The 27,132-nt window shown below is 35.7% G+C and overlaps 2 protein-coding genes across 2 annotated transcripts; one reads left to right on the top strand and one right to left on the bottom strand.

Annotated features, from left to right (window-relative positions):
* Positions 1-477: 477 nt before the first annotated feature.
* LOC128551036 (BTB and MATH domain-containing protein 38-like) lies at positions 478-1,113 on the bottom strand. The gene has a single exon (XM_053531307.1). The coding sequence runs from the start codon at positions 1,111-1,113 to the stop codon at positions 478-480; it is 636 nt and encodes a 211-aa protein (XP_053387282.1).
* Positions 1,114-15,036: 13,923 nt separating this feature from the next.
* On the top strand, positions 15,037-16,911 carry LOC123542173 (fibrinogen-like protein 1). Its single transcript, XM_053531401.1, has one exon. It carries the CDS (start codon positions 15,274-15,276, stop codon positions 16,624-16,626), a length of 1,353 nt encoding a protein of 450 aa, XP_053387376.1. The 5' UTR covers positions 15,037-15,273; the 3' UTR covers positions 16,627-16,911.
* The last annotated feature ends 10,221 nt before the right edge of the window (positions 16,912-27,132 follow it).

A 27,132-nucleotide genomic window follows, 5' to 3' on the forward strand; every position in this document is an offset into this window, starting at 1 on the left:
ACGAACGAAGTCTTTGCTTATGTCAGATATCTTCTTTAGGTCAAATTTAACTGACTGATAAGCGCCAATCATATCTTTTTTAAATCTAAATGACAAGTTGTCTCTGCTTGTCTTTCTGTTGACTAGAGTGCATCTAATATAACTTGTGAAACCCGCCGGTTTCTCTCTATGAAATGCTACTTCTAAATGAAGCCAAGGAATATTTACATTTTTTCGACGAACACAGCTATACTCTTGGTTTGATTTTGTTTTCGCTGTAATGGAAATGGAGCTATCCCAAATTTTTACAGTCTTGTTTGCCGAAACCTGCATTTTATCAATTTCAAGAATGAAGAACAAGCTTTTTTCTTGCCAGTTATATACGTCAAGTGCAGGATTACCACCAGATTGCTTCAAATCACCTGTTAAGAATTCTTTCAACGTCTTCACCTCTTCTTTCATTTCGACATTCGATTTCTTAAGCTCTTTTACCCTCGCTCACAAATTAGCATTAACCTTGACAAGTATTTCATTCTGAGCGTCTGCTGGTAGAGGATACAACCTGTAAGCAATCTCAAGTTCTTCTTGTGACTTCTTTGACGCAAGTTTCACACATCTGTCACGAAGGTCTTTCAAATTATATAAACATGCTTCCTTCAAAAGCTGACACAATGTTTCTGCAGGTGGGCTGGACAATTCGTCAACACTTTCGAGCATAGCTTTCTCGCATCTTGCTTTAACGTGCATAACCTGGTATTCTTCAACCAACGGTAAGATCTTTAACGCGGTCTCGCAAGACACCTGTGACAGACTATTTGGATATATGCAGCGTAGGAATTCAATGACGTCATTCATACTTTTTCCAGGCAGCTCCACCTCGTTTTTAGTACTTTCCTCGAATCTTGACTGAAACATCCTGAAAAATACTGGTGATGCAAGTGCCAAAATATTTTTCGCGACATACAATTTTGTTCCTTCAACAGTTAAAGCCATATCTGCACTCCATGATTTCTGCGTGAAATCGAAAGTACACGAATCACATTCCAAGTCTAGTTGACGTAGCCCTGCATCTGACTGATCAATTAGATCTATGTCTAATATGTCGCTGTTTTCTCCTTGAATTTTATTTTCCATCTTTAATCATTAAAATAATCTATTCATAGATTTATGCAACGTAGCGTATCACAACCTTACAAATGGTGTAAAGTAATGAGAAGGGAGCTCACTTGTAGTACAAATGGTGTCGAAGAAATAAAAGGGTACTAACTCTTAAAAGTATTAAATATCTTTCGCAGTCATTCACAACTTTCTATGTATTTTTAGAGAAGAAAAGGTAAATTTGTAGACTGGACAAGGAGATTTCTTTTAGCTATTAAATCGAGTGTTCATATATAATAAAGGATGTATGATGATGACAGGAGCGTAGCTGAGAATTTTGAAGTTGTAGGCCTGCTCCCCCATACGTATCTATTTTAAAATGGTGCAGACGAGCGCATTTCGGATTATAATTTCTCTGATTTATTTTTGACTTGATATTAACTAGCGAATAGATATAAAAGCATGGCACATGGTGGCAAATGTGGCAGTTATGTAGTGGAGGGTGTTCTGGAAATTTTTTAATCAAACAAGTAAAATGATTCAATTACAAGTAAGCTAGGAAATATAATGCGATAGGTATTTCAACAACAACACGTATTATGTATAGTTTTTTTATCTCATCAACGTTTTTTTTTTTTGTTTTTTTTTTTTCTAGGAAATATAAAGAAGACTTCAAAATGTTGTGTAAGTCTCACAACAGTCTCACCAGTGTAGATTTTTGAAAACAAAAGCCACAACCATTTACAATTGTCAGAAAATGTTTGAAATTTGAAAACAAAAATACCGACTTAAGTAATCTGTTATATGCATCAGTTTCATTCAATGTTTTTCGTCACTATCACATATTAATTCTAAAGTAGTCAAACCAATTTTAATCCTTTTCAATTTATATGGATATCTTCTGAATTTATCATCAGGGTTTGCAAAATACAGGCAAGCTTCTTTCGGCCGACACAGGCCAAGGAATAAAATTTTCAGATGAATTTTACATTAGTATGGCAGCATTTAGACATTATGTGCGAGCTGACTTGAAGAAATTGCTCCTGCGACCCTTTGTAAATCCGGGCTTGAGGCAAGGGTCATTTTCCAGATGTTCGAGGGATGCAAATGTTATCAAAACCTAAAGACGCGTTCATTACGTGCGATCTAAAATGCTTGCGAAGTTCTTTTGTTAAGATTTACATAATATTGAATTATATCTTACAGCATTGTTCTCTTGGTGAGTGATATCATTTAGGTGTTAAAGCCTATTAAGTTAGTCCCTCAGCGCACATCCTTTATGTTTTTATTGCATGTTTACGTATTAACATTTTTTCATTTTTGTTCGAAAAGTGTAGGCCTTAGGCCTGTGATGCCTACAGGACGCTACGCCGATATGATCAAACTCGGTGAGAGAAAAAACACAGGGCACTTCTCTTGTGTGTGTGTGTGTGTGTTTTTTTTTTTTTTTTGTTTTTTTTTTTTTTTTTTTTTGTTTTTGTTTTTTTATTTAAATCTATTTAGATCTTCTTCGGCATTAAATCTCCTGCATTGGGTGTACGCACGCATTGAATGTATACTATTAATACCTATGTTAAACTTAACCCTAACCTTTAGTCAGTATATATTTGTGATTTAAGTTTTTATTCTTGTAGTTAAAGCAACGTTTCACAGTTTAGATACATCATTAAAAGGTATCAAGTCATTGTATATGATACAAGCACCTTATGGAAATATGCTGAAGCACATAATTTTATTGACAATATGTAAATATTCGGAAACACTACTTTTAGGTTTTCTTTCCTTGCAGTTGAAACAACAATCCATAGTTTAAATGAATTACTAGAAAGTAGCAACCCATGGTACAAGCATTGCTTGAAAAATGTCGAAGCGATTAATTTTATTGGAAAAAGTGTAAATATTGACTGAAAAATTGGAAACGGAAACACTATATTAATACAACGCGTCGAAAACCATAGTGGAATTCGGTATTATTTGAGAGAAGGAAAATGCATATATCTGAAATTCCAGGCTAAACAAACTATTTTGCGATCATAAAAATGCCTAAGGAACATTTTACCCTGCATGTAACCGAGTGCGTGCATTAAACCGCCGCACGCTTAGTATGGGTCTTCTCCAAAACCGAATTACACTAGAAAATAAAACTGCAAAAAGAAACCATGAGTTGCGCGAAATACACTCATCTGTAAAAACATTCAGTGACGTTTAACATGATAGCAATGTTCTCTCATTTATTTCAAGGGTTTCTCCAAAATCAAAAGAATTTTTTACTTATTTGTGTCAGTGTGAATTTAAACCCAACAAACACAAACTCTTTATGGCCCTTGTCGTGTAACGATATGGGAGATGTTGTCAAATATTTCAAGTTTGAATAGAAACGTCATTGGGGCGGGGGTGGGGAGTGCACCTACGCTTTAATCTAAGATTCTAAGTAAAAAGGAGGTATGATTAATGAAATATTGATGTCAGAGCTGTGAACCATGTGTCAAATGACGAGTGCTTTAATATGGGACATTTAGCTAAAATGCATTAAAGGCATTCAGATCGTGCGACAACAGAAAAGCAAATTTGTAAGTATCATGAAACTGGAAATGAATGGTACATTTCTCAAGAGTTAAAGCTTTTAAACTTAACTGCTGACAAAAATGGTGTTATGGAAGCACAGTGTCATGATAATTTATTGTTTTACTAATTATTACACTGAAAATTGAAAAGCAATAGTAACGCTTTACTAAGGATTAACTGTTAATTATAAATGTCTATATTCAAAGGTTGTGCATCACATATTATACCGTGACAGTATTTGGCAAAGACAGCAGGAATATTTTATTGCCGCGGCGGCCCGGTTTTATATTCCCGACAGGGTCGTTTTTTCATGATTAAGCATTTCAAGTTAATTTATAAACAAAAACTCATATTCTAATATCTATAGAATGACCAAACTTCAATTTATAAGAAAGATCATTTTTAGCCAAAATCTGGACGTTAGTGCCTTTAGATAGCTGGTGTTCTTTTTTCTTTATCAAGCTGATAAATTTCAGATGGCTACAGCACACACCTGGACCCATTTTAAATGTCTATAGTTTACATATTCGTGCACAATATTGTCAGTGCTGAAAAAAAAATGAAATGAAAAATGGGGTTGATGTTTGATGCAAAATCACACAAAAACTGCAAAATCAGCTAAAACATAGACAAAAAACTGGTGGTGTAAGACCTATGTTTTCATGACAAATACGGTCATAGCTACCTAAATTCCAAGGATAGATCTGTCATGTTATTTCAGAGAAAATGCAAATAAGGAAATTATCTTTACAGACCATAAAAACTGAGAACTAGTTGAATTCATTATTCTGTTAGTAATACGATTAAATCTTATCTATACAGTAATAAGAGAGAAAGAGCTTAAATGATTTTTTCTTTATCATGATATTCTAAATAAAATGATGGCATAATTCATGAAATATTTGTGCCGGGGTTACGGACATTGTGTGGTACTATGTGAATGACGATGCAAAACAACTATTTCAAGTTTTAATCTAAAACATTTAGTAATAACTGACACTGAAAGTGTATCTACATTTGATGGCCTGAAATTCTTAGTAAATAATTTGCGAAAACATGGTGCCATAGTTATAGACCGTGTATACATGATGTGGGCGACATTTAAAGTTTTAGACAATTTCATCAAATGATTATATATTGAGGTAAAGCGAAAGTGCGTAAAATTTTTAACAAATCGTGGTGGGGGAGGGGAGGGGGTGGGGGGTGAACGCTGACTCCGGTACGGAGTTGAGTAGGATAGCTACTTAACTCTCAATATACTTCGTATAGTCGAGCTAAAACTCCGTCTGGCCCTAAATATATTAAATACGTTTTAAACCATTTTGAAAGAGATACAAAAATGTTCTGCAGCTGGTACGAAACATTTAAAAGTCGAATGTTGCTATCACATTTCTTGTAAGACAATGACTTCCATGTTTTATAAATAAGGTGGTTGCGCTTATTTCGGAAAATATTGTAACAAAAAAAGAAGACATGTTTCAGTTGTAAAAAAGACCGACATATTACTACTTTCACACATTTTTATACTTAAGTGGCTTCCACTTTGAGCTCTGGTGAACTAAAAAAGAAAACTTTACTTTTTCTTTAATTGTATTGAATTATTTATTTATTTTGTTGAGTTTAACGTGGCACCGGCACAACTATAGGTCATATGACGATTTTATAGCTTTGATGGTAAAGGGAGACCCCAGGTGCCCCCCTCCGTGCATTATTTTATCACGATTGGGCTCCTTAGTAGTACCACCGCCCAACACCCCGAGTGAGGCCCGACTCCACATAGATGAGGGGACAAGAAATTTGAAGTTAGCGACCTTACCCACTCGGCCATGGAGGCCCCCTCTTTAATTTTAATGCGCCCATTTGAATAACAATATTTAAGACCAAAAGGACCGATTCGAAATAATTTGGGAAAGCGAAACCATGGTAATTTAACAATATTTCTTATGAAATTCTCTTTTAAATTGATACATTTTAAAGAAGAAAAAAAACTCAAAATAGTGTTATTTTTGAGGGATCACGCGTCCAAAATAGCCTATTGTACATTACACTAGTCTTTCGTCCTCATACAACTTTCTTTGCTATTAAAATCACAGTAGTATTTACTCATACATGTATCATGTCGTGAAAATGTTGATACCGAGATATTGTTGAGATATTTTTGATGTCGAGATATTCTTGGTCTCGATATATTGTCAGGATATTGGTGATACCTGGATTTTTTTTTATGTCGAGATATTGCAGAGATATTGTTGCTGTCGATATAATGTTGCTGTCGATATATTGTCAGGATATTTTATGATATCTGGATCTTGTTGATATCGAGATATTGCCGAGATATTGTTGATGTAGAGGTATTTTTGATCTCGAGATAGTGTTGATGTCGAGATATTGCTGTATTTGTTAAATGTTTATGTTGAGACGAATGAAACAGTTCAGACAACATCTTTCCGAAATATAAGCACTACTGTGAGGCCGAGTCTTTCGATCAAAGCATTAAACAAGAGGGTCATGATGACCCTTGATCGCTCACCTGAGTAATATGAGCTACATGTTTCAAACGTCAAACTGATGATAAAATATTAAGAAAGTCAGTAGGTCACATTCATGGTCAAAGAAATTCAGTTTTACGATTTGTGTGCAAAACTGTGTATGTCATCCAAATTTCAGAACGTAGGTCAGTAGGTCAAGGTCACAGTCATTTGACATCATATTACTTGGGGTCTTCATGTATTATAATTAAACAGTCTTGGCAATAGGATCAGATGATTTTTAAGTATTTTTCTTATATAACTCACATAAAAATTTAGCGATCCCAGGGCGGGGCCTCTTTTAACCCAAGGGGCATAATTTGAACAATTTTGATAGAGGACTACCTGACAATGCGTCATACCAAATATCAAAAGCCTAGGTCGTAGAGCTTCAGATAAGAAGATTTTTAAAGCTTTTCCTATATAAGTCTATATAAAACTTAGGACCCCTAGGACAGGGCCTCGTTTCATCCAAGGGGTACAATTTGAAAAAATTTGGTTGAGGACCATAAGACATTGCTACAAACCAAATATCAAAGGTCTAAGTGTTATGGTTTCAGACAAGAAGATTTTTGAACTTTTTTTCCTATATAAGTCTATGAAAAACTTGGGACCCCCGGAGCGGGGCCATATTTGACCCTAGGGGGATAATTTGAACAATCTTGGTAGAGGACCACTAGATGATGCTACATACCAACTATCAAAACCCAAGACCATGTGGTTTTATACAAGAAGATTTTCGAAGTTTTCCTATATAAGTCTATATAAACCATGTGACCCCCGGGGCGGGGCCATATTTGACCCTAGGGCGATAATTTGAATAATTTTGGTAGAGGACTATAAGATGATGCTACACACCAGATATCAAAGCCCTAGGCCCTGTGGTTTTGTACAATAATATTTTTAAAATTGTTCCTTTTGGGTTGAGATGGCAACCAGAGTTCTGTATTGAATTCAATTCTTTGAACAATTTTGAAAGGGGGCTACCGAAGGATCATTCCTGTGAAGTTTGGTGGAATTCTGCCCAGTGGATTTCAAAAAGAAGATTTTTTAAGAAACTGTTGACGGACGACGCACGGCGGACATCAAGCGGTCACAATAGCTCACGTGAGCTAAAAAGTAAATATACTATTGATAATTTAGAGAGGGGTGAAAATAAGCAAAATCACCCAGAGTAACAAATACGTAATGTAACGTGCGTATCAGTGTTTCCATAAAGACCTTGTTTGGACCAAATATGTGGCTCCGGATGCAAATAAGCATTTTCTTTGATTTCACCAAGTGTCCTTGTTTTTGCCTCAACATCACCCAGATAAGAACCTGTCCATAATTTCATGAAAACAAACATTCTGTCAAAGTTTCGTGAAGATTGAAGCGAAAAAGTGGCCTCTATTTCCTTTAATTTTACCAAGTGACCTAGTTTTTAACCCTTCATGACCCAGATTTATAAATAAAAAATTTAGGAAGATTGAATAAAAATGTGGCCGCTACATTGTAAACAAGCTTTTTGTTAGACTTACTGTTTTTGACCCCATGTGACCCAGATAAAACACCTCGTCCGAGATTTCATGGAGACAAACGATCTGACCAAGTTTCATGCACATCAGATGAAAATGCAGCCCCTATGGCATACACAAAGTTTTTCTTTAATTTGATCTGGTGATTCATTGTTTTATCCCAGATGACCCATATTCAAAGCTGAACTAGATTTAATCAGGAAAAACATTGTGACCGATTCTCATGAGTTTCAATCTAAAAATGGGGCCCCTAGAGTGTCAACAAGATTTTCCTTTGATCTGACCTAGTGGCCTAGTTTTTGCCCCACCTGACTCAGATTCGAGCTTGGCCTAGAGATCATCAAGATAAACATTCTGAGCAAGGTTCATGGAGACAGGGTCAAAAATGTGGCTTCTAGAGTATTAATAAGCTTTTCCTTTGAATTGACCCCACATGATCCAGATTCAAACTTGGCCTAAAGACAATCAAAATGAACATTCTGACCAAGATTCATGGAGATTGGGTCATAAATGTGGCCTCTAGAGTGTTAACAATTTTTCCCTTTAATCTGGCCTACTGGCCTAGTGTTTCATCCCGCATGACCTAGTTTCGAACTTTGCCTAGGGATCATCAAGGCAAACATTCTGACTAAGTTTCATAAAGACTGGGTGACAACTGTGGTCTCTAGAGTGTTAATAAGGCAAATGTTGACGGACGAAGCATAACGGACGACGAAACATGACAGACAATGACAGGTCACAATAGCTCACCTTGAGCACTTTGTGCTCTGGTGAGCTAAAAAAGAAAAAAAAATGAAATGGGTTGCGCGGTTGGGGAGGGGGTGTGAACAGGGTGTTGGGGGTGACCGAGTGTTTGTACACAACTTCACATGTTGATAATAAATGTTCATGGAAATGAATGAAATTCTACCAATTGGTTAGTTTGTTACGTACAAATACGTGGATATTTAAACAATTAAAGGGCAATAACTCTGAAGCTACTAAAGTGATCTTGACGTATTTGAGTGTGCACTACCACATTACAGTCTAAATTCAGTTTAAGTTTCATAGTTCTAGGTCAAATGTGTCCCAAGTTATGAAGTTTATAGTATCTTATAAAGCTAACACTAGAAACTTCTAAGGGTCATAACTCTAGCGTTAGTTGGACAATCTGACTGAAACAGACCGCATTGTTCTTTTGTGTTTAAAACGTATATAGAGTTATATTTAAACATTCCAAACTACTTCCTAGATATGGCTCTGACGGACGGAAAGATGGACGGAAATACAACGCCAAAACTATATCCCCCACTTTCTGTAAGGGCATAAAAATTACGTTGGAGTGCATTTTTTGTCAAAAAGGAGGACGGGAAACACGTTTTGGAGAGGGGAATTTGAATAAGAAAGCCAAATCAAAGTCCAGAACAATATAATGTTTTGATACTTCACAGAAGTCAATTTAGGGTACAATGGTCATAAATTGAACATTATAGCAAACAAAATATTATTTTCACAAAAAGTCAACATAATGTACAAAATATATTGTGAAGTAGTGAGCGAAACAAGAAATCTAGGTACTACGAAAGTATAATTTATTTTTTCTGATCAAATATGATAGATAAAATAGATTAACTTATATTACCTCTTTGTTCGCAATTAAAATTTAGCTCATATTCATACCAGCTCATACAGCCTGTATCATTGCAAGAGACTATACAGCATAATAATTTCAGTATGCGTCTTTTTCAACTTTTCCAGTCATATTAACTTGTAGCAGTGAACACATTGTTCAGCTTTATGGCACAAGACCACAGTTATTTGCCCTTGGTTGACCACAATACGGAAGTGGTTACGCAGAAAATAGTTCCTCTGTTTGATGGTGAATATTGGTGGATTTTTGAGTGAAAGACCTGCAATAAATGGCATGATTTAATACAGGAGATATGAAATAGTAGGTACATGTACAATTTGACAGAATGAGAATGTCAGAATATGCATAACATGACTTTTTGATAGGGCCTGTTTTGCCTGTTTGCGGCCATCTAGAGAGTGTTCTTCAAACGCATGTGATTTGGTTCAAAATGGTGGAAAAAAGAGCCGGTCAACCCAATGTTTACTGTGGCTCGAATTTTTTCTCTTGAATAGTTCTGTTGAGATCAGGTATTTTTATAGGCGTTGGAATGCATGCAAAATTGTTATAGTGTCCAGTGCCTATATAGAACATATAATAAAAATAACTGTGGTCTTAGGCCTTATAGCGTCGCCTTACTGAAACACGATTCCGTAGCCAAGTGACATGATACACCATCCAGCCACATTATACTGACAGCAGGCTGACTCATTGTACTAATCTCTTAATGCTGATCAGGGTGAGAACCTACGTATTCTCACATCCGATGTAGACGCTCTGTTGCTAGGCTACTGAGGTTATTTATTGTGTTACTAAATTACCCTCCAACAACGATAGACTTCATATCAAATAACAAAATATCAGCCGGTGATTTAGACTGCTATTATGAATTAAGAAAAATAAGTCGATACATGTTTATATAGCATGTGTAACACATTTAGTCACAATAAATTAAAACTGTCAAATCGATTCTTTTCTTTTTTTCTTTTAAGGGAACTGACCTCCAGATCGTACAACAAAAAGAAAGATTATTTTAAATATCAGATGATTATCGCCATATTTCTTAATAAAGGTTTGAAGCTTAGGTACAGACAGATATTTAAGAGCGTTGGTCTACGGATCGCGGGGTCGCGAGTTCGATCCTCGGGCGGGGCGTATGTTCTCCGTGACTATTTGATAAACGACATTGTGTCTGAAATCATTAGTCCTCCACCTCTGATAATTCATGTGGGGAAGTTGGCAGTTACTTGCGGAGAACAGGTTTGTACTGGTACAGAACCCAGGAACACTGGTTAGGTTAACTGCCCGCCGTTACATGACTGAAATACTGTTGAAAAACGGCGTTAAACCCAAAACAAACAAACAAACAAACAGACAGATATTATGTTTTGGAATTGCATGAGAATTAGTTGTTTCTACTTCAATGTGGGGAATTACATTATCAAAATAATCTCTAAACCAAAGTTATGTTTTGAAGAACATGATCGATGTAATCTAGACACAAAATTTCATTTTAACTACATAATATGACCTAACTTGAATTTGAAAAAAAATCATTTTATACACACTCTGGAGGTCAATGTCTTGAAGATAAGCCGTTCCTGGCATAATATTTTCAGTAAAGATTTCACGTTCTAGCTTTTCAGTGTTCAAATAGGCTGGGGGTAATTTTTGACAATGTTATCAGTTTAATGACCTTATTAACTTCTATTAGGCTCAGACATATATAAATGGACAATTAGTCCTATTTTCCCGTCACGTATAAAGCCAGCATTCGCGCCTATTATTTCGTGTATCTTCTTAATGTATATTGTGCATGTACTTCCATAATTACTATGGAGTGTGTCTCTATTACAAACGGATATACTTTCTCCTCTGGGTTGCATATTCACAAGGTTACATTTTGTATTTAGTCCACAAATAAAAGTTTCAGTTTCCAAACATTTTATTTCTACGCAGAGCCATCTAACATCAGTAAAACGTCTACCAGTATATTCTTCCTTTTTAATGGTTGACGAGGAAATTCTGATAGGCATATCCCATATCTGTGATTGAAAGGACGAGCAAAAATTTTCCGCCACCGGTGCAGATAAAACAACGTGCATTTCCTTCCATTTCGTTGTCTCATCAAAAAGAAGTTCTTTGGATTTCTTCACTTCTGCTGAAACATAACTCATCAATATATCCATTTCATTTGACAAACTTTCTTTGAATGCTTCAAGAGTTTTAATTTTATCCTTGAATTCAGCACCATCGTCCAATATTTCAGGCTCTTCCGACAAATCTTTGTCTTCTAACTTAAATTGTGTCTGTTTTTCTGCCAATTTTGCAGTCATTTTCTCAAATATTTCAACCAAATCATCAGCTGGTGGTTTGCAAGTCTTCCTGGTATTAGTAAGTTCTTCGTGCGGTTTCTCTATTGCAAGTGCTATACACTTCACACGCAGTTCATTCAAATTATACATGTCTGACTCCTTTAATCGCTGATACAGCTTTTCAACGGGTGTTTCATCATTAACATGCTCAACCAATATATGTTCACATCTTGTCTTCAGATGTAGAACTTGGTATTCGTCAACAAGCGGTAATAGCCTTAGAGCGTTTTCATAAGAAACTTGCACGAGACAGTTTGGATAGATACACCGTAGAAATTCCTTCATATCTTCCGGTTTCTTTCCAGGCAAGGCCAACTCCTCGCTGCTACTTTCTTTGAACTCCGACTGAAACATCCTGTCAAATACTGGAGATGCAAGTGATAATATATTCTTTGCAACATATAATTTAGTCCCTTCCACATTCAAAATAAAATCACCAGTCCGCCAAGATTGTTCTGTGAAATCGAAAGTAGGCGTTTCATTATTTGTTTTGTCCTTTCCATTTTCATCTAAATTGTCTGAAACATCGTCAGGAACAAAATTCATTTTGTTTTTCTCTTCTGTCATAGTTGCATACAAATGTCCTGGTCTAAATGTATCAAGTGTGTGAGATTTTTAAGTTAAAAAGCCACCAGGAAGTATATCATGCAAATGCTGTGTGTTCACTAAAGGGGAGTAACTTTTTATTATCATTTCACCTACTGATTCGTAAATCTCCCGCATTGGGTGTACGCACGCATTGAATGTACACTATTAATACCTATATTAGCCAACCAGTATATTGTACATTCAATATGTGCGAACATCCAGTAGGGGCAATTTAATGTTGCCAATGGCTTGTATATATATATATATTTGTACGTACTAAGTACTTTACATGTAACAACACCCACGTTTAATCTAGCGCACAATTTAATCTAATTTTGACTTGGTGATTTCTGTGGGCTTGGTGGAGTTCCAATCCAACAGTAGTTACCAAGATGCAGCTTGATAACGCACGTCGCATTTCTTGAAGCGATTTCTTTTGTGTGATGTATCTTTCCCTTTCATGTAATGGTCACCGAAATATAACCTTTAACTCAGTCGAGAAGAATATCATTCACCATTTTCAAAAAGTAAAGTTAAAATATTAAGTAATTTTAAACTTATTAAATCTTATTTATAATAACTAAATGCTTGGAATGTATATTAAGACGGCAGCGGTGAAACTATAATGTTATCAGTTCTTTGGTTTGATTTGTATAATAATTTCCAACAGCTTTTCACTTAGATATCCGAAGCACACTATCTTGAACTGGCAACTTTTCCAGCATTGGATGACATTCGTAAACACGCTGTTTGTTGTTTTACTGATTAGCCCAACACCTCAGCAATTCAGAGATTAAACAAGATTACCCCGCATATATTAAATTAAATCATTTTCCTAACAACTTATAAGTTCTCTGAATTTATCTCACAGAATATGGCCGAAAAACATCTCGTATTCGTAATTAACTTGAAGAATTTGACGCCAGTTGATAGTCTACTATGCCCTCTTCAGCAGGATTCTCAATGAATTGTCGTGAAACAGACTTTATTTCTGTCATTTCGTACCTCTTATCATTATGTTGAAGCTTAACATCTCTGCCAGGGATTTCAGTTCACCTGCTATGCCAAATCTATTTATTTTTGTTATGCTTTGTTGTGATAGTCATAATTCCGTTTCATTTGAATTTCTATACTCGTCATGATGATATATCATCATTTTTGTATGATATGATATATAGTGCATACAAGCTGTGAAATGGTCTTTTATACATTTATCTAATTTTTCGCCATCATCGTGTCCATTGATGAGCTAAGAGAGGCATTCGATAAATAATGATACTCAGTATGTAGTTCCGTAACCTGTGGTTGTTTTTATATGCGGTTTTCGGCACATTTATTGATTAATTTATTGGAAACAAAATTCCATAAAAATGGCAAAAATTGGTAGATTCAAAGAATAGATGTAATCATTTGAGTGAGGTGTACTCAGGTATACTGGACAATTCTATGTCAAAAATATCGAGATTGTAATATGCAATCCTTGATTCTACTATTCAACAACTGAACTGTAGTTCAATTTTAGTTTACACAGATAAAACAAATTATGATCTTCACAGAAACATTTGAAAACTAAAATAAAAATGTTTATAATTAATGATCAGGTACAAGGTTTCTTCCGTAAATTATCCTATTTGGTAAAGTGTATATTCATTTAGGACAGCGTAGCATAATGAATATTGGATTTAATCTGACAGTCTTTTGTATTTGTACAATTTATATAAAATGAAATGAAGATTACTAAGTCTGCCCTTTATCCAATTTAGGATAGAGCAGTTTTCTTATACATATTTAGATATGTGGTTCCTATTTCCTGCTCGAGGTGTCTTGTATTATATTCATGATCATTAAAGTTGTGAAACATTTATTTGTTCTGTTTGTGATTTTCTGATAAGTTCTCGATAAATCAAGTATTTTGACAGTTTGGAATTGGAGCGTGTTAGTATTAAATGGAATATGTATATTTTTACTCGAAAAATGATAAATTGAGTTCAATAATCGTCTGCAATTTTGTCAGGCGTGATGATCATCGTTGAAAAAAATTCTTGTATTTTAAGTTGATACTTATTTGTTAAGTCTCGATTGCGAAAGAAGTTCTTACAACTTTGATTAATTGCTCTCGAGACTCATTACAGATGAAATCAACCTCAAGTTTATGTGTTTTAGTTGTGTTGTAAAATGAAAAACGCAATAAGTAGTTAAAAACAAACTCAAACTCATCACAAATAGCTGTACCTCGTAAGAAAATGACAGAATTTTGTGAATTCAAAATTTATTCTATTTTCCTGTGACCCTGGATGCCCAGGACATACCTAAGTTATAATAATTGTTGCAATGGTCCGGGATACCCGAGTACACCTCATTCAGTTGCTTAATATGTTTATTATTTCTTGAATAGAAAGATCATGCGCGGTACAAGCTAATTTCTAGGCGGGGGGGGGGGGGGGGGGGGGGGGGGGTGGGGGGGGAGTTGGTACTTTCTATTTTTAGGTTTGTCACCCCCACCCCAAACCCTCTGTATCCGCGCATGAAGATTTATACAATTTCACCATCCCACGAGAAATCCTATATAAATATCCAAACCTAATGAGTAATTTTACAAATGTTAAGTACTTTGAGGAAACAGGCATCAGCATAATTACTGAAATTTGTATTTTTCAGGTTCAAAATTAAGTACAACCTCTTGAACCTCTTTAAGCAACCGGCAACAGCACGCTTTTAATTAACTTAACATGAAACATAATCACAGGCTTATTCATGCTTATTCATATTGGCTTTCCGGTTGTGCTAACACGAAGAAATATATCATATAAATTATTTTAGTACAAGAAATTCAAATATTTTGAAAGCGATTTGACAACGTTCTGCTAACATGAAGGAATAAATCATATTTTATTCTAAATCATTTCAGAACAAGTGATTTGGTAACATTTTCTACTAAAAAAATGAACATTATAAACGGAAAGTAAAGGGTAAAACGGACGTTCTTTTAAGGCGTGTCTGTAGCACGTATTAACATGGAACATACTTTCATAAAAAGGGCGGTGTTTATTATATTCCATGTCATCGGAATCTATTGTTCTGATTCTCAACGTGTTATAGAAAGAATAACAAACCTGGAAAATAGAGTTATTGACAAACTTGATAAAATAGATAAAAGGCTGAATGCGTCTCTTGAGCAGAAAGATGGTCATGTCAGCGTGGCTCAAGAAACGGAAGAAGTGGACTTGGAAAGTGTACAACATATAAGAGAAGATTTTACGCGACTTAGGACAGCGTTTAGGGAGGAAAAGTCTGAAACTGCGAGAATCCGTAGAGAAATTCCAAAGATTGAAAATAATTTGATTTCAATGAAACAAGATATGGACAAATATTGTATGATAGATTTAAACAAGACGGAGCAACTGATTTCGCTGGTTGAAAAAGCTGATGAGTATATACAAACAAACCTTGCCCTGCAGATTGATGAGATTAATGAAGAACAGAAAGCTTTCCATAATGAGATTAATGAGGATCAGAAAACTTTCCGTAATGAGATTAATGACAAATTTATTCTTGTAAGAGAAAAAATTAGAATCGTAGCAGCTGAAACGGAAGAAAATATTCGAAGTGTTGTTGACAACTCAATTACACTGAATAGTAATAAAGGAGATGAAATTGTGGAGCAAGTTAAATTCAACACAAGAAAGATTGAAAACATCGAAATGTTAGTTACTAAACTATCTGGAAGCCTCGAACATTTATTTGGATACGACACTTGCTCCGACGCAAGAAACGCCGGGATGTTACGATCCGGTATCTATAAACTATTGCCAGGACTCGAAGTTTATTGTGACCAAACCACTGACGGAGGGGATTGGATTGTGTTTCAGAGAAGAAAGAATGGTGAGGTTGATTTTTATCGTAACTGGAAAGAGTATAAAAACGGCTTTGGCGATGTGAATGGTGAATTTTGGCTAGGAAATGAGCATCTGAGTATTCTTACAGCAACAAGAGATCATGAGCTGAGAATAGATATGGAAGATTTTGAAGGAAATCGCGCCTTTGCAAAGTATAGTAAGTTTAAGATATATCCGGAAGAAGACAAGTACAAACTAGATGTGAGTGGATACAGTGGAAATGCTGGAGATTCCCTAGAGTTTCACAATGGAATGGCGTTCTCAACATTCGACAATGAAAATGATAAATACTGGTCAGGAAACTGTGCAAAAGACGGGCATGGTGCCTGGTGGTACAACATTTGTCACTATTCCCATCTCAATGGACAGTATTTTAATATTCCTGGTAAAAAAGATACCAGAGGAATCACCTGGTGGCACTGGAAAGAATCATATTACAGTTTGAAAAGTGTAGAAATGAAATTTCGTTAAACAAATGAAAGATGTTAATTTCTAATCTTATTGTTCACTTAAACAATCGTGATGTTGAACTTAGAAAGACGTGTGCATTTCACATTTAAGACAAATGTCTATATTAAAGTTGTGTGCTATATGGTGACGATATCTAATTAGATATTTGCAATTAATAACATGTTTAACTTTTAGTCTATTATTACTTGGAAAACATTTTACCATGTATGTTTTAAAATAATATTTCTGCAACTTGAACTTGAAATTAACATAATGTCTTTGTATAGATGAGTACCTATGTACAAATATGTGTAAAAAACTGTAGTATGTAATTATCACTAACTATGATCAGAAACAATAATTAAGTTATATTATAGTTATACTGTAAAACAAGGACGAGCACATAGAAATAAAACATAGGAATGGTGAACAGTAAGTAGTCAATCAAATAGCAATAATACACCGTGAAAAAGAAATCTGTTCTTGGCGGTAACAAGGCTCTGCCGAGCTACTACTTAAACTCTTACAAAAGAGCCGGATATTTTCCTCTGCATCTACAACTGTCCTTCCATGCACTACTCAACAAATAACAGGAAAATAAAATCAAACAAAATACTTTCTTATAGCATATTTTTCCTTACAGTAACGTATTAAAGCTCGGGAAATTCACGTCTGCAAACAGGAAGAACGTTTTCACTTTACAATGACGAAAACAAAATAAAATTACTGTACGAAAGTCAGTTATCAATTAATGTATTTCAAATACATAATAATTTACAACTCAATCATGACAGTTTGACACATACATGTATTTCAGTACTATTCTAATGAAGAAAATGTTTTCTAACCACATTTCATGAATATATTCAAATTAGACCACTACTATTAATCTTACCGAAACGAGAGAAAAGTGGAATACCAAATACCGTTCATTTAATATAGATGAACTCACATATGATTTGAACGATTCAAGTAACATGATACAATGACAAGGGAAAAAATATGGTAAAAGTATGCAATTTGTTACCATTTACTTATAGTAGTATTTGTCAAATGATTTAGCTATGTGGAAAATAGTTGAAGGTAATAGCTTTATATATTTGTATAGAAACGTTTGATTGTTTCGATGAATGAATTATATATAAATTTCAAAGATAACATGCTTGAGGGTTTTTTTCCATTACATTTTTGAAATCAATACAATGTGTTAAACCTATAGTTCCCGCGCATATGTCAACAAGTTTGACGGTATGAACGTATTGGCTAATTAGAATAGGTTTGTGATTCGAAATAACAAGTCAATGACGTAATAGTGAGTTTTCTCCCTCTAAATAGTTATTATTGATTTTATTATATTTTTTTTTGCTTCTGAACACATAATACATAGCACATACACATAATGAGTAACAAAAGCAAATTGGTTGGGCTACAAGATATTACAACAGTAGAAGTCAGCCCTTCCGAAGTACGCAACATTCGTAGCAAATGAAAAATGAACGAGTGTATTAGTTAAATTCAGCGTTCCTTAAAGATATATGATATAGTAATGATAATAATAATAATTTCAATGATAAGCGGAAGATAAAAAAGAAGAAGGGAAATAATAGTGATGATGTTATCAATAATAGTTACAAAAGGATAACAGTAAAAGTATTTATGATAATAATTACACGAAGATAATTTAATAACTTTTAGAAATAGATAAGTTTAACATAAGTTATGATTGTAATCAAGATAGATGCGTTAATGAAGAAAAGAAACAAGTATGCTGCTCCATATCCCCCGAGTGTCTACCCAGTAACCAGAATTATCCTGTCCCAAAGTAATGTAAACATGACAAGAGGATATCGGAAATACATTATGTGCTGTCGAAACGTCTTGTGTGTTTGATATAGTTTTGAACTTCGACGAAAAGAGTAGTGTTTTCTTCTATAGAAATATTATCATTGCCGTATAATAGCTCATTGGCACTTAATAGATGTGTCAGGATACTGGTTATATGACCCAGGGAAGTGCCTACGCCTTTAGTATCTTGAACAATGGTTTGGGTCCAATCGCTAAGGTGACTATGTCTTAGACTAGCTGACAAACGATGTAGAATGTCCTTTGTTTAAAACGTAGAGCTGGTGAGACCAAATATCTCAGATAAAGAATTTTCCTCTGGCTACCTTGCCTAAATTATTCGTGTACCAATGATTCGTAAATGATTTTAATTATGAGCTAGACAATTTCAGGGATCAGGCAAATCACTAAATGTTTCAAACTAACAATTTTCAATTAGCTCAAGCTCCTATAGGCTGGAGACTCTATACTTGACTGGTCTTTTTGTTGAAGTTCCCGTCAGACGATGTCTTTGAATCAACAACATACGAGTCCTATCGCATAGATGTTCGGCCTCTGTCCTCTCAAACTCTATAAGATTGCCCTGACTCCTGGATGCTCAGCGTCTATATGCTATCATATGTAGCATTCAACTACCATATAGGTATTATCCCGATGCCTTGGCTGTACTTCGCCAATAATGCTGAACCGTCTATAAGCTGGAACTCTCCTACTATTCTCAGTAGATTACCAAACTCTGGGTCTCTGTCTCAGCTTCCCGATGCTCAGCCTATATATGCTATCGTCTATAGCATTCAATTACCTTTAGGTAAAGCTCCTATGCGCTGGCCCTATAGCTCGAAACCTTATCGAAATTCTGCTACTCTCTTTAGTCTAAGAACTTCCAAAGTCTTCTTTTTAATAATTTATCCGCCCTGACAGGGTAACTGCAATAGTCTCCTTCTCAAGGTACTGGGATAAATTATTAGTTGAATCCTCGATGTGTCTTCTTCAACCGCTGGATACCGAATGAATTCTCTATCATCCATCTACCTATTTATACCCCAGCAGACGTGCTATTTTTAGAACTTGTTTCTGATTGGTCCAAATTTAAACATAACGTTCTACAACGAGTACTTGCTCTATCAAATATCTGGTTCCCTTTAACCTTTGTATATGGTATAATGTGCGAAGCTGGGACCCAGCTATCCACATAATGAACCCAAATCAACTATAAATGACCCAAATTCTATTATTAACAGCATTCAACAATAATTATAGCAATGATAGCATGAAAAGGGAGTCAAGCACTATCTGTGCTTATGTGTTACGTTATCAATATATTAAATATACAATTATTCTGACAATAGCCCCCTTCTCAAGAAAATACTTTTAGTTTTTCAAACACTTAAGGAATAATTTGTGTACAAAACAAAATCTCCTTTTCTTTTTACTATTTCTCGATTTTTACAAATCAGGTATCACTGCTTATTATTAACATACATTCACTAATATACTGACAAAATCAGTATCAAAGATCAAACATCTCTAAAAGACTCAACAAATAGTATATGATCTCAAGAATATCATACAACGTTAATCTCCTGACCTTTTAATTTCCTATCACCATTCTTCATGAATGATGTTCATTTGTTTCTCTGATTGTGAGAGTACTTGTCATCTTTTCTGTTGACATAATAATTGTTTTCACCAAAACCTCCTTTTACATGATAACTCCGTCAGACCTACGTATAAACCCTTTTCTGAGATCATTTCTCATGTCATTTTGTCTCCATGACTTCTTATGCTCAGATTTATTTGAGCCATAGACTTTATAACCCTTATCATCTCGTCTGTTATGATCTCTATCATATATATTCTTTCTGTTATGCCAACGTGATCCTCTGTTCGCGTACTTAATAGATGACCTCTCATGATACAGGTTGAATCCTTGATCATCAAAATTGAATGACTCTGGTCTGTCATCAGATTGTCTCCAGTTTCTTTCTGTTCTATCATGATGCTTATATTCTTGCAAACCATGTCTACCGTAACTGCACTTTGATGTTAGGTCAGTCTTTACTTTCTGGCATACATCACATGACCGGTAAAACCTTGTAACTTCATTTGTGATGCCTGGCCAATTAAAACTCGTTCGTATTTTATCGAGTGTCTCTTTAGCTGATAAGTGTCCCCTGGCTATTGATTTATGAGCTAATGTCATAACACTTCTCCTGAACTGTGTTGGGACTACTATCTGTTTAACAACTCTGCCCTTCTTCTCCTCGAAGATCCTATATAATACGTTTTTCCTCACTTCATAATGAAACCTGAAACCTCTTTTTGTTTTCAGTTTCGCCTTATCTTTAGCATAAGTCCAAAGTTTCTGTAACGTCTCATCATCTTTCTGAGCAATTTTCATTTGCTCAACATTAAACGTTTGCTCTTTGACTTCGCAAACCTCAGAGAGTTCTGTAATACCTACATTTATTGCGTGCTGGGTTTCCCTCATCCCAGTTGCAGCAATATCTTCGCCGGATGAAGACTGTCTTTCATCTCGGGTTTTCCAGTTTATGTCTGGCTTATCTGAAACTCCATTTATATTACCGATTATCAAATCGCATATCATATTTGACACCACCATTGCCTCAATTTCACCTGTAAAATATGGTGTATCAACTTGTATCTTTGCTGCAGGAACTGTCCTTGAACGTCCATCAATCGCAACCATAGGATACGTCTTTTCCAACATTTGATTCTCTGATATGTGACCTTTCTTGACAGCCGCCAACTCACAGCCTGTGTCTCTCAAAACCTGGACTTCTTTATCGCCTATATATCTTTTCTTTAATATCAAGTTCCTTTCACCGTTTGTTGAATCAATGGTACAGGTGCTTGCTATAACCGAAATGGATTTTCCATGTGCTAGCATAAGTCTTCCATCTTCTATGCAGTCTTTTAACCGTTCGTCATCTAATGATATCGCTACAACTGAGGCTGCAACTTTTCTGTCATACGACTGTCTGTCTTTCTGCGCTTGGCCTTCCTTTCTCATATCTATAGGTGTAGAATCTTGCGTTCCATGCCTATTTCTCTGTCTTTCCTCATAGGATCCCCTACTAGCTAAAGCTGCACCGCTTACTTTCCTCTTGGATAAGTCTCTGCATTCTCGTGCTATATGACCTTCCTTATTACATATGAAACATATGGGCTTCTTAAAAGCTGGCTTTTCTCTTTGTGGTGGCTGAGAAACTGGCTGAACCTCGGTCGAAGGCTGTAGCTCCTTGCTGCATGACAAATTACTTCTATTCATCCTGTTAGATGTGATAGAGCCGCCATGAGCTTCGATATATTGTTCTGCCAACTGTGTAATCTCAGCTCTCGACTTTGCAACTCTTTCTTTTAAGAATAAAGCAAGGTCCTTGGAACACGTTTGGATGAACTGTTCTCTGATCATAAGGTCTTTCAGCATTTCAAACGTATTGTCAACTTCTGCCATCTCTGTCCATCGACTGAAATACCTGTCCAGCCTTGCCATAAACTGAAAAACAGTTTCACTACGCTCTGGCTTGCATTCCCTGAACTTCAATCTAAAACCTTCTTCTGTTAACTGATAACGCTTCAGAACTGCTTTCTTTAATGCCGTATAGTCATTGGCTTGGTCTGGAGGCATGCTCGTGTATACGTCCAGGCCTTTTCCTGTAAGTAATGAGCTGAGACTCACAGCCCATGTTTCTTCTTTCCATCCCTGGCTTTTTGCAAACCGCTCAAACCGCTCGAGGTATGCATCCATATCATCTTTACTTTCCTCGAACTTCGGAAGCCTTGGCCGCAATGTTTTACTGTTCAAGTGCTCAGGACCTTTATCAGCTCCTAAAGCTCCGGCTTCAGCCTTTATTTTAAGCATTTCCAACTCCTGCTGTTTCAAAACTCGCTCTTCCTCTTTTAAAGATCGTTCTTCTTCTTTCAAAGCTCGTTCCTTTTCCAAACGTTCCAACTCAAATAACCTTTTCTTCTCAGCCTGTTCTTCCTCATAATGCCGTAACTTCTCGGCCTGCTCAAGCTCAAAAAGTCGTTTCTTATCAGCTTCTTGAGCCTCAAACCTCCTTCTGTCCTCATCTCGTCTAAGCATACGTTCCTCACGTTCCGTATACTCCTTCTCTTTCCTATCCACAAACTCTAAGAGCTCTGAACCTGAGAGACCCATACGTTCACCCATCTCAACCCATTTATCGTAGTTCATCTTTAAGCTTTAGGATGGAACTAACTCTAAAATTCAACTATATGTGACTCAGACTACCTTCAGTCACACGCTTTCTGGTACACCAACAGAACGTTAAAACCACTAGTCTCTGTACCTCCTTGGATATAGATCCCGGACGAGCCCCCAAATTGTCAGGATACTGGTTATATGACCCAGGGAAGTGCCTACGCCTTTAGTAGAGAGTTTGAGATTTCAACCTTCGCCTTCCCCTTCAACGTCTCTTGCGAAGTTAACGTATGAAGTTGAAGTTCGATTAAAATTCCTTGAGATTTCCAACATTAGAACGAACCTTACTTGTTTTAATCTGCCCATTCAATGTATCCGTAATTATGATCGTTTATTTCGTGCATTTTGATACCAATTGTCCGAAAGGGCAGGAATTTTACAAGAGTTTTTAAAAATGAAAAGAATGAAAATTAAATGAAAAAAAAACATTTCAATTAATATAATCATCGCATGGATATTAGAGCGATTACCTAAAAAAACAACAACAAAAAAAAAAAACAAAAACAAAAAAAAACACGTTAATACAATGTGAACAATGTAAAAACTCGTTAGTGTTGCTCCAAACATTTAGGTTTTATATAAAATTATGTCAGTATAGTTAGTATACAATGCACGATTGTAAATCATACACGAGAGGAAATAAAAATGATTCTTACATACCTAAAATTATTTTCCATGGACCGCGATCGTGCAATATTTTTCCATATCATGACGTTGAACGCTTTCATATCGGACTAGTCCCAATCCGTGACTCCAGTTACCTTCCCTGACGGTCTGTCCATTGCGAATCTTGTTTCTTTAGATTTTTATTGCTATTGTGTATTTGTTTAATTTGTAATTTATGCAACATTTTGTTTACTTTTACACTTTGATTAATCTGACTTATTAGATACTGGCACGTAGTAATTTATCAGACTGAAATGAAATGAAAGTTATAATTACGTCACGAGTTGGACTAATATAGCACGTGGAATGTTTTCTTAACGTTGTAATGGAAAGAATCGCGTGACGTCCATGGCGTCCACGCGCACGTTGCGACAACAAGTTGACGTCATTTTCGCGGAAAATATTAATGCGCGTCAGTTTGATTTGTTTATTGCATTTTCGGAGATTTTTTTTCCATATTTTTTCCTGTCTTTCGTGACAGAACGATAATTTAGATATAAATTAATCATTTGATAGTGGATATGTAATAAAAATGTTATCAACTTTGTATGTGGATATATGCACTCGTTCTTTCGCGGACAATATTGCGCTCCTATTACTGCTGCAGAACTCATGCATATATCCACATACAAAGTTAATAGCCTATTATGATCATATCAAAGTGATAATGACACTCTGTATGACTCTGTATAATGCCAAACTCTCAGACAGCACAATATGATTTTAATATACTATTTTATAAGTAAAGCATCTGCGGATCCAGGACTTTTTGTTAGAGGGACACCAACATTAAAGAGGGGGTCACCCATTTCGGGGGCGGGGGGGGGGGAGAGAGAAGGGGGGGTTAGGGGGGGGTTAGGGTAGGGTCACAGAGAGTTTCAAGACTGACTTTCTTTGTAAAATGTAAGAATCAAAGGGGGAATTAACCCACAATGTCTCTCTGCCAGGCTCTGGTTCCGTGCATTTAAAAAATGGAGTTATCCCATACGGCTAACAGGAAAAGTCTTTCATCATGATATCATAAATCTGAAATTGTCTGATACTTCAAAAGAATTTTCCGTCTCACTAGTACCATTTTATGTTTATAATTAAAACGCAATTGTCATATTAAGTGTCCGGCAGAAACAGATTGATTTTATTTGGATGTGAAAATAAAATGTTCCACCAAATGATAATCGCGCGTAATTATTTATTTTTCAAGTAAAATGACTGTCATGCCATGTGCCTCCATCCAGATTTCAGTCTTTGATGCCGAGTATGTGGACAGAGTAGATGTAAAAAGAATGAAGTTTCGACTTTCGTGAAATCACATCTTCGGACGTTCAAAACTTCACTTCATACGACAAAAAGGCCCATCTGGTATAATCGATACCGCCTGGGGACACAAATATGCCGTAGAAGTTAAAGTTTGAACAAAATCTCAAAGTTTCTCAAAATCAGTTGATAACTTTGTACTTCCAGGTTCAATTCAATGTATTTAGTTAAAATCATTAGCCATACAAAACTTCATTATTCTTATACCTATTGATAGTGTTTCGCATCAAATTTAGTCTAATTATATATATGGATAATCAAATAACTTAATAAGCAGAAATCCTGAAACTAAGCTTTTTATTTCGCATAGTAATAAAGCGAAGTCTTAGGCTTACGTGATATTATATGGAAAACTTTAGTAGCAACGTGTGATTTAAATAAAATACACGCATGTCGGTGACGTTTTACCCAAAATATATATGAGAGACGTTGAAGGGGAAGGCGAAGTTTGAAATCTCAAACTCTCTAGTATCTTGAACAATGGTTTGGGTCCAATCGCTAAGGTGACTATGTCTTAGACTAGCTGACAAACGATGTAGAATGTCCTTTGTTTAAAACGTAGAGCTGGTGAGACCAAATATCTCAGATAAAGAATTTTCCTCTGGCTACCTTGCCTAAATGATTCGTGTACCAATGATTCGTAAATGATTTTAATTATGAGCTAGACAATTTCAGGGATCAGGCAAATCACTAAATGTTTCAAACTAACAATTTTCAATTAGCTCAAGCTCCTATAGGCTGGAGACTCTATACTTGACTGGTCTTTTTGTTGAAGTTTCCCGTCAGACGATGTCTTTGAATCAACAAACATACGAGTCCTATCGCATAGATGTTCGGCCTCTGTCCTCTCAAACTCTATAAGATTGCCCTGACTCCTGGATGCTCAGCGTCTATATGCTATCATATGTAGCATTCAACTACCATATAGGTATTATCCCCGATGCCTTGGCTGTACTTCGCCAATAATGCTGAACCGTCTATAAGCTGGAACTCTCCTACTATCTCAGTAGATTACCAAACTCTGGGTCTCTGTCTCAGCTTCCCGATGCTCAGCCTATATATGCTATCGTCTATAGCATTCAATTACCTTTAAGGTAAAGCTCCTATGCGCTGGCCCTATAGCTCGAAACCTTATCGAAATTCTGCTACTCTTCTTTAGTCTAAGAACTTCCAAAGTCTTCTTTTTAATAATTTATCCGCCCTGACAGGGTAACTGCAATAGTCTCCTTCTCAAGGTACTGGGATAAATTATTAGTTGATTCCTCGATGTGTCTTCTTCAACCGCTGGATACCGAATGAATTCTCTATCATCCATCTACCTATTTATACCCCAGCAGACGTGCTATTTTTAGAACTTGTTTCTGATTGGTCCAAATTTAAACATAACGTTCTACAACGAGTACTTGCTCTATCAAATATCTGGTTCCCTTTAACCTTTGTATATGGTATAATGTGCGAAGCTGGGACCCAGCTATCCACATAATGAACCCAAATCAACTATAAATGACCCAAATTCTATTATTAACAGCAATTCAACAATAATTATAGCAATGATAGCATGAAAAGGGAGTCAAGCACTATCTGTGCTTATGTGTTACGTTATCAATATATTAAATACACAAATTATTCTGACAAGATGAAATAATATTGTTTTAGAAAAAAGTTCTCTTCTTTGATGTAAAAACGAGTGCATTTAAAGAAGTAGTGTTCTGCATCTTCCGTTTCGGATCCGCAGTCGCACTTTGGATTTTCTCTGATGTGATTATTAAACAAGTCGGTGTTTAGATTACTGCACTTGTTTCGTATCCTAGCGTGAAACACAGAGTATCGTCTGTCACCGATTAAGTAAAAAGTAGGGAATTGTGGAGGCTTGAAAATAGTTATTATTATACATGAGTGAATATTTTAGCTTTTTAAAACTGGATAATACTATGATTCCATGCACATTCAATCTGCTGTATGTATTATATCTATGCATTTCCAAAAGAGAGCTTGAATTTTAAAATAGACTCACGCCGATTTCAAAGAAATTTTCAACAAATCTAGTATATCGATGAAAAACATCTACGCCTTTGAGACCTGTAATTGAAAAAGATATAAAAACTAAAGACTTTTCCTTACAAAACTCTAAGACGTTAATAGTGCCTCAATGTAAGCACATGACTTACAATTTTTATTCTACACCAAAATATACTCCCAAATCAGTAGAAGATTAAGAAAGACCAGTGTTGTTAAGGTAGTGGATCCGTAATGACAGTCGGCAATTTCCGTGTGATTCCGTATTTTCGTCAGGCAAGTCTTCGTTCTGTGGACGTAAAGTAGTTCAACGCGCACATAACATTCCGTAAAAACGAAAAATGCAGAACTCACATATGAAGAATACAATACGTAATTTGCCGATTATAATTACTGGACAACTACTTTAAATGAGCTCTAATAATAATCTGGCACAGAGC

This window comes from Mercenaria mercenaria, chromosome 19, assembly GCF_021730395.1.
Source record: "Mercenaria mercenaria strain notata chromosome 19, MADL_Memer_1, whole genome shotgun sequence".
In the NCBI taxonomy this organism is placed as follows: Eukaryota; Metazoa; Mollusca; class Bivalvia; order Venerida; family Veneridae; genus Mercenaria; species Mercenaria mercenaria.

What these genes read in the sequence shown, in the direction of transcription:
- LOC128551036 (XM_053531307.1), bottom strand. Translation starts at nt 1,113, where the DNA reads ATGGAAAATAAAATTCAAGGAGAAAACAGCGACATATTAGACATAGAT.
- LOC123542173 (XM_053531401.1), top strand. Translation starts at nt 15,274, where the DNA reads ATGGAACATACTTTCATAAAAAGGGCGGTGTTTATTATATTCCATGTC.